This window comes from Dinoponera quadriceps, unplaced genomic scaffold (genome assembly GCF_001313825.1).
Source record: "Dinoponera quadriceps isolate SergipeBrazil2010 unplaced genomic scaffold, ASM131382v1 scaffold616, whole genome shotgun sequence".
Taxonomy (NCBI): Eukaryota; Metazoa; Arthropoda; class Insecta; order Hymenoptera; family Formicidae; genus Dinoponera; species Dinoponera quadriceps.
This window is the reverse complement of record NW_014555184.1, coordinates 709,372-717,827: the sequence shown is the minus strand read 5'-3', so window position 1 is coordinate 717,827 and position 8,456 is coordinate 709,372. Positions and strand designations below refer to the sequence as shown.

The 8,456-nt window shown below is 47.2% G+C and overlaps 1 protein-coding gene across 1 annotated transcript in view; it reads left to right on the top strand.

Moving 5' to 3' along the window:
* The window catches only part of LOC106743384 (cell adhesion molecule 3-like), an 87,522-nt gene extending 79,500 nt beyond the window's left edge, over nt 1-8,022 (top strand). Inside the window, exon 9 of the mRNA XM_014617169.1 lies at nt 6,064-8,022. Within this exon, the coding sequence (XP_014472655.1) occupies nt 6,064-6,149 (86 nt within the window). The 3' untranslated portion in view covers nt 6,150-8,022. The remainder of the gene's footprint in view (nt 1-6,063) is intronic.
* The last annotated feature ends 434 nt before the right edge of the window (nt 8,023-8,456 follow it).

The following is an 8,456-nucleotide window of genomic DNA, read 5'->3' as shown; positions in this document are numbered from 1 at the left end:
GGGGGGGGGGGGGGGGAGGACGAAAAAAAGAGGGACGTTCGCGCGCGGGCGCGGTGATGCACTCTTCGCCCGGAGCGTCGTGCTTCGATTCGGGTCAATTTTGTCGGAATGAGCCGGCAGCCGATCGACCAGCGATTCACACCGTTCCGGACGCGCGTATCTCTTTTATTAGGGCCACAAAGGTAATCATCGATTTACCACATTTGTAAACGATTGACCGGCGGCAAAAAATACGCTGAAAAATACACGGCCAATGGAACGGCCGCGGAGAGACCGACGTGTTTCCTGTAATTTGCGGGACGTTATAACGCGTCGCGCGGCCCCGCCGTTTTTGTAACCCGCTGGACCGGCTGGTGCATTTGTTTTGCCACGGTCTCACGGATGAAATATCAGCGTTTAAGATATCGGAAAGCATCGCGTACGCGACTCACACACCGACGGAAACAACGGAGGTGGTAATCCGCATGCTCGTGACTAAGACCGCGGAGATAATCGATGATTAATCGCGTAATTACGCGTTGTTATTAATCGACGACGCACGACACATTGCGATACAGTCCATGATTACGGGCGTGAACCCCACGGGGTCGCCTAAAAACGAGACACGTTGATACACCGAGAGCCGGAAGTTATCAAGCTCGCTTAAAAATTGTAGTCATATACGCCGCCAACTATATCTTTCCGTGGCTCTAACAAAAAAGCAACAGCAGCAATATGCATACAACGTGGTTATTACCAACTGGTTATTGCAGCGTTCACTGCGAGAATAGCGACAATTATTTTACAGTGCAATCGCGGCCACAAGTACCAAATACTTTTTCCTCAGCGTGTGGTGTAACGTACGTGCGCGCTCGCATAGAAATTTTCCCCGATTTCGCCATACATATCCAAACATAGGACGTCTCGTTTCCACGATGGTGATTAGCTGTGCGTTAGAGCTGACATCGCCCGGATCGAATAACATTTTAATCGAGTGTCAAATTTGGAAGTTAATAAAGGAGGTTATTTTTAAAGGGTTATTCAAGAGTTACGCCACACCATGGAGAGGGATTTATTAGCTTGCACGACGGCTGTGATAGTAAGGTAAGAGGGAGGGAGGGGGTAAAAGCCATGGAACGTTACATTAAGCCTTCGGCAGACGGTACTAGATTTTCGTGCTGGATCTAAAGAAATTTAATAATATAACGTGTAGTAGGGGAGAGTTTTCATGTAGCGTAATATTGGAAGGGGGTCCAAATACTTTGTGTATAAAATGTGACGAAGGGATGGGGAGGAGATAAAAATACTCAACTTTTGTAACGTAATTGTGGAATGGCTCCCTGATGTTACCATTGTTTAATAGCACGCGCGTAGTATGTGTGTGCACTTGTGAAATATAAATATTTAAAGTGTTTTGTATATTTTATTCAATCGTAGTATAAAATGGAAACCGGAAAAAAATGTCTGGCAAAATGCCGGAGCAAATGGAATCTGTGTTGGTATTTCACTTAGAATCGTATGTTTGAAACATTACACTTTCAAGCAGACCAATCTACATAGATTCGCTAGCCAGAGTCCACAATTATATCAGGAAATCGAATTGAATTCCAAATAGATAGCAAGAAATTTTCCGTGCGGGCGGTAACGTGTAGAGCGACACGCCGTCAACGGCGAGCTCGTGGAAATTGAAACTCCTTCCAACAATGCGGCGGCAATTGCGTTAGAAACGTAAACGTTTTCGATCGGACTGCGACGCGATTTTTGAGAATGCGCCGCGGCGCCCGTCGCGCCGTGACGCCCGCCACGTAACGATTCATGCGTCGCGAATGCGAGAGCAACGAGAATAATCAAATGCGCGTTAGCCGCACGCCGTCGCGCCGTCACGCCGCACGCAATACAAATCCCGCGGGCGGAGAGGGAATTACAATGCATATAATACGCGACATTTGACTAGCTCCGCGGTATAACTACGTCATTGTAAGCGACAAACATTTCGGCGCATACAAACGCGGCCTAGTTAACGCGAGGGCGCGATGTTTTGTTATGCACGTCGCCCGGCTTCGCGTCTGGAAATATTCGAGTCATAAGTTCGCCCGATACCACCATTGTTGGTCAACGGGGCGAGGGAGCTCCCGGGGCAAAATCTCGCCGCGATGGGAACGCTTCAGCTCGCCCGCCTAGACTTATTCAATTTCGGGGAAAACGTCCGGGGGATTAATGTCGGACGATTAGCGTGGTAATGGCCGCTCGCGGACTTGTTACGGAAAAAGAGAGATGTTCGTCTGCCTCCAGCACCGTCCTTTAATCCGCAAATAATTCGCGAATGCACTCGGGTAATGGGCAGCCTGTACCATAGCCTCCTGTCGTAACGCCTGTCGTAATCATAACCCACCACTTACCGCACGCGTTCGGAAATTATCGAGAATGGCCATTATGAGCGAAACGCGAGGAAGAGTCCGCGTGCTTTTATCGTCGCTGGATACCCCGCCGAATGGTACTCGGCCTAATTGCATAAGTGGGCCTCCGAATATCGACCGGGCGCCGCGAGCCGAGCGTTGCACGACACGTAAAAGGGTAAAAGAAATAAACGCGAAGGGGGCAACGAACACGCGGGGGTAGAGAGGGCTTCCGTACGCGGGCGAGAAAGAACTGAAGAGAGAGGGAGAGAGAAAGAGAGAGAAGAGAAAACGAACGAACGAGACGGCCAATGTCGGACGATGGAGTCAGGCTGGAGTCAAGCCGGGCGTACGCGGGAGGGAAAGGACAGGTAAAAAGAGGCAAGGCAAACCGGAAAAGACGTCGAACGACTCGAAGAAATTGCTCTTAACGATCTTCGATTTTCTCGTTAGGCGAAATCGTTCCTAGAAGCGCCCTACGCGGCGTCGCTACGCCTCCTGCATTTACCGTCGAGCCATCCACCTGTATAGCTCACTACCACCCCTCCGCCAACTATCAGTTTTCTTTCTATCAACGACCACCCCCCGACGACTCGCTCTTTCTCTATCTCTCTTTGTCGTTTCTCATTTTTCTCCTTCTTTCTTCTGCAGCCTCTCCTCCCTCGCTTGCCTTCGCCGTCGCGCGACTTCTCGAATTATCCCTTCCTTCCAGTTCCTGCTTCTTTAACCCGGTCGCGGCCTTAACTCGGTCATGGCGTCGTCAATCCCGCCAATCTGACTCAGCCAGCTTTAATACATATTAACTGAACGCGGGACGAGTTGAACCTCGTCGTCTTTGGATTTCTTCGTGATTTCAATGTTGCACTTTTTATATTATTAGAGCGTTTGTAAGACAAAGAGAAAGTAAGGGTAAAAGAGAGAGAGAGAGAGAGAGAGTGAGTGAAATTAAATCGTGCACGCATTTATTATGTGCGGAACGAATGTGTTTGTCGTTATTAATTTGCAACTGCACAGAGACGAACTCTCAAACAAGGTATAATTCGATGAAAAAGTTACGAACGCTCTTTCATCGTAATGAGTCCCATCAGATATTTAACAAGTTTTACGTGCGCGTCCTAGACTGTCGATACAAAAATCAATTATGAAGCCCGGGATTTGACGTAATCACCGACCAGTAATTTTTTGTATAGTCGATTCTATTCGTGATGCGGTGCACGCTCTTTAAAAAAAAACGAGACCGACAAATCGCGCAAGTATTGCTGTTGTTTCTCCGCGATATCGGCCCGCTGGTTAATCGTTCATCCGGTACAAATTTAATCAGGCATCGACGATAAATTATTTAACAGCAACTTGGCTGGCTGCGCACAACGATTAAATTCACACCGAGAACATAATTGATTAAAGCCGAATAAAAAAATACTGCGCATAAAATGAAACAAAATGATAAAACGATGACAATGGACGAGGAAATGAAATAGAATTTCAATGCAAATCTATCTGGATTTTATTACGCGCGTTTTCACGTATGTGTAGTATTTTTTTGCCTATTCTATTTTTTTACAAAAATCACGGAAAATGTGTAGAAAGAACGTCGACTCGAGACGAGTAGCGGCCATCATATAGGTCTTCTCCTTCGGAGCGTTTCGCCCGGAAAGCGCGCGGAGAAACAACGCTATACGCGTAATTTTATTCTTTACAGAAAGAATACCGAAACACAGTGAGTGTGGGGCCGACAATAGCTCCGGCTGGGTTATGTCATATCGGCGGCTGATGTTGTATTTCTCTTTATATTTCCGGAATGAGTTGAATGCCGTTCCTTTCGAAGCGTGCGATAGAAATACCGCGCACGTTCATTCGTGCCCGGCAAAAAGAGAAAGACCGTAGAATAACTCTGAAAAACTGTATCGAGTGGTTAGACGATTTTCAGTGGCTCAATAGGACCCCTCGAGTTATGTCATATGGATGACTGGTATTGTCTGCATGTTTACATCGCCTGAATGGCGGCTACATTGTTTCGCTTTGCATGCGATGTATGACGGTCAAGTTGTCACACACCCGTGATTCCGCTATTTTCTGACGTAGCGAAAACGCCGCGAACTCCATTTTCGTTTTTCATCGCGGACCGGCGAACCAGTCGTTTACCGTTCTATCGGATTATGACATTTTTGCCGCGGCCGCGATATATTTAATGCGCCTAGAAAGGAACGGCGCCATATTATCCTAGCTCGTTGAAATTCGAGAATCCATTATAATGCGAGAATAATTACGTCGCTCTGAGGGACAGCGATCTCGCAAACGACACATTGACCGCGTGCACCACAATCGACCGCATAAACAATATAGATGATATTAATTAATTATTCAGATAAAATACGATCCGTCCCCGATCAATATTTTACTACCGCGTAAAATTTTAATGCTTCTTAATATTCTGTACCGCGTCCAAAATATGCATAATATGCATCATATATTTTATATGTATCGATTTCACGATGCACATGACGAATTTATACAAATACACGGGATGATTTTAAAGTACGGAAATTATCTCCGAAATAATTGGTTAAGTGGAGGTACTCATTAAAATCTTTTAAGGTCATTTTGACAGGTTATTCCAACGTAATTTCAAACTCACAGAGAGACGTTGCTATCTGATATAATTTTTGCAAGTTTCGTCGCAAATATCTTCCCATGAAACCAATTATTTCGGAGATAATTGGCCGGACTTTTAAACCACCCCCGTATAAAAACGCATATCCGCCGTAGTGAAAACGGCAGGTAATGATGGAATTCGCCATACATGGTGCACAATACCGACTTTGCAAAATCGACTTTTTATCGACAGTAACTTTTATCCATACTTTCCCGTTAAAATTCTGACGTTGAGGGTCGAGCCGGCACAGGGGAGCTATGGGCGTTAAGAATGCACAGCAGAACGGTGTAAGAATAAAGACGACGTTTGCGTAGTCGTTCATCTCGTTACGAGATATATCTGAAAGTTACACGTTTCCAGCTAAACTACCGCTGTTCCGAAGGAAACTAGCTTACCGAGTTACCTCAAGCACTCGTGCACCACGAAAGGTGACAACGATCCTGATATTGGAGGATCAAGCCGCCACTCGCGAGGGGAAATCCATTTCTCGATAAATAATAATCCGTTAACGCGGTCAGACAGATACGCGTCGACTTGGCCTCCCCGGGTGAAAGAGAATCCACTTTATTCCTCGAAATTATTAATAAATTCTCGCTCGGAAGGAGACTGCGTGCGAACGAAATTTTTCCATCCATCGTGTCGCGGAATGATCTCCGCTTCCGTCCGTCGGCCGATCGAAATAACTCAATGTCATGATTAACAATGCACTGTCACTCGTGCTAAAACCGCAATCTTTCTTCCGCGAGACGGGAAGTCAATTGTCAGCGAAGGAAACGGGAGAGGGAAATATTCGTAGGACTGCAACGACGGCGTGGGGAAATTGCGCGCTTTCGATGCGGGACGAGAAGCAACGCGCGCTCGCGCGATAATCCTCTGCTGAGTGGTAAAGAGATAGATTACCGGGTAATTCCAAGCAACATCGCGATAAGCCGCGAACTGTCGGTTCTCGGATATGATATTCGATGACGCGACATTCCCCGCTGGAGGAATGAAAGAAGCTCTCCCCTTAAGATTTTTTATCCTTTTATGTTTCAGTTCAAGGCCACGCCACCCTCACGACACCCTCGCTATGTCTGCTGGTGGCTACGCTGCTGCAACTGTTCCTCCTGCCACCGGTGTAGGTCTCGCCGACGCGACCACGTCGTCGGGAGGACTCTGGCAGAGNGGGGGGGGGGGAGAACAGGGGGGAAGACGGACCACGACGGAGGGAAACGAGAGACTTTCGACGGACGTTTCGTAACGAAAGACAATCATACCTTAATATGGAGCGAACCGCCACGGCAAATCGGGGGACGAGCCCGTCGGTCGTTAATGGCGCCGGTGGCAGCACGTCTCAGCGATTTGCGCGGCGAAGGAAGGAACGAACGAACGAACGAGCGAACGAACGAACGGACATCGATCTCGCCGTTGATCTCGATGACACTTCTCCCCCCGCTTCCCCGGCACGCGTAATCCTAGATAGTTTAATTAACCGCGGAGAGAAATACGCGATAAAAGCAAGAATCTAATAAGAAAAGAAAAAGGGAAACACGGACAAAGTTCTCGCATGTACGAGGAACTCTTCCTCGGCGCTCGTCGATTCCGCCGGAGTCGATATCCGCGTCGTTACCCGTGAAATAAATTCGAATCGGTGCGCTCGGTGGTTCAAACTCCCAGCGACGCGAGGGACGAACTTTTCCAACTTTGCATCTTAGTGATATACTTAGAGAATGAACTGATTATACTAATTATAGCCGCTCGGTTATTACGGAAAGTTGGGTCGTTATAAAAAGGGACTTTGCGCGCGCGCACAAATGCGAAATTATCGTATATTCGCAAGCAGATTTAGGATTAAACGCCATTAACAAATCATGATAATGGGATTTAATCTCACCGAGCCTGAAATTAAATTATTATTCCATTAGCAGATATTCATCGAAAATCAGTAGAAAAAAACACACGAAGCAACGATCCCCGTTTTCTTCGGGAGTTTGAACCCCGCGAGCCTCCATCTTCCACATGTCGCGTTCCGTTGATAATTCAATGAAAGAAAAAGAAAAAAGGTAGAACATACGGGACGACCGGAGTCGGTGGTATGAAAAATGTGATTTTTCGCCGAAGTGAGAGAAAACGAGTAAGTACCTCATCGTGTCGTCATCGAAGATAAGCTTAAGCCGACGATGACACGATCCTCTGTCGTCGCATCTATCCGCGCGAGTAGAAAATCCGAGAATAAAAACACAAAAGTTCTACGATGTATACGATCGTCCGCGGAGGAGAATGTCACGGAGAATTAGCTTTAAAAGGCGGGAGAGAACAATTTCCCGCGCAAGACTAACAATCACTTCGCGCGATTCCTCCTCGCAAACATGAGTCCGCGAAATCGCGCAGCAGAGGTAGATCTGTTTGTCGCAAGCGTCGAGGTAGTCGTACCTCCGGGAACTCACTCACTCTCTCCCTCGACGTGATATCGTTATCGGTATGATAATGAGCGCGTGGTTGTCGCGAGAGACGCGATCATTACCGATCGCGCCGGCCGAAATGTAAATATATACACGATACTTAGGTAGGCACGTTTTCATCGAACCCCCGTCGTAAGCTTCCCTCGTTCTAATTATAACTTTTAATTGGTACGTGTGATTAATGTAAGAAACCGAGAAGAAATCCGAATATCCGATTGCACGGACGCCCCCATCTGCCCCCTCCCCCGCTCCCTTCTGAGTGCGTACGGTAATACGATATTACGCACGAACCCGCTGTACGGATTAGCGAGAGGAAGTTCTTGGTTATAACAGGGTAAGCGGTAATTCCGTGCAGTCCTATGCGAAGGATCCGGGATGAATCTACCACTGTCATCGTCCCGCTGTTTACCCTGCGATATTCGCGAGATCGTGCGAGCGCATTTAATACGAAACAAACACGAGAATCGTAGCGCGTGCGTGAATAGTGTTTATTTTTTTTATCGTATAAAACACACACCCACATTCACAGATGCACACATCTACACACACACGCACACACACANGAGAGAGAGAGAGAGAGAGAGAGAGAGAGAGAGAGAGAGAGAGACGTACGTAGACGCATACACGCGGAACGGCGGCAGCCATCAGCGATCGCGAACGATCGGAAAATATGATTCATACCCATAAGCCGATTAATTTGCAAAGTTCAACGTACACACGGCCGCTGCGTAGATATTCGTACGGGACTCCGTGGAAATGCGTTATTTTTCCCCCCCCCCCATTTTTTTTATTCGCTCTTTGTTTTTTTTTGTTTTTTGTTTTCCATACGAGATTAATAGTTGTTGCATTCCCACCCAAATGCGCAGCCTCGGTATACTTTTCACGCATGTGCTTTCCTCGCAACGCAGTTTTGTCGCGTGTCCGCGTGATATATGTGTGATAGAGAGTATCTCGCCGGGTTCTTCCGTTCGACATCAACGAAACCTC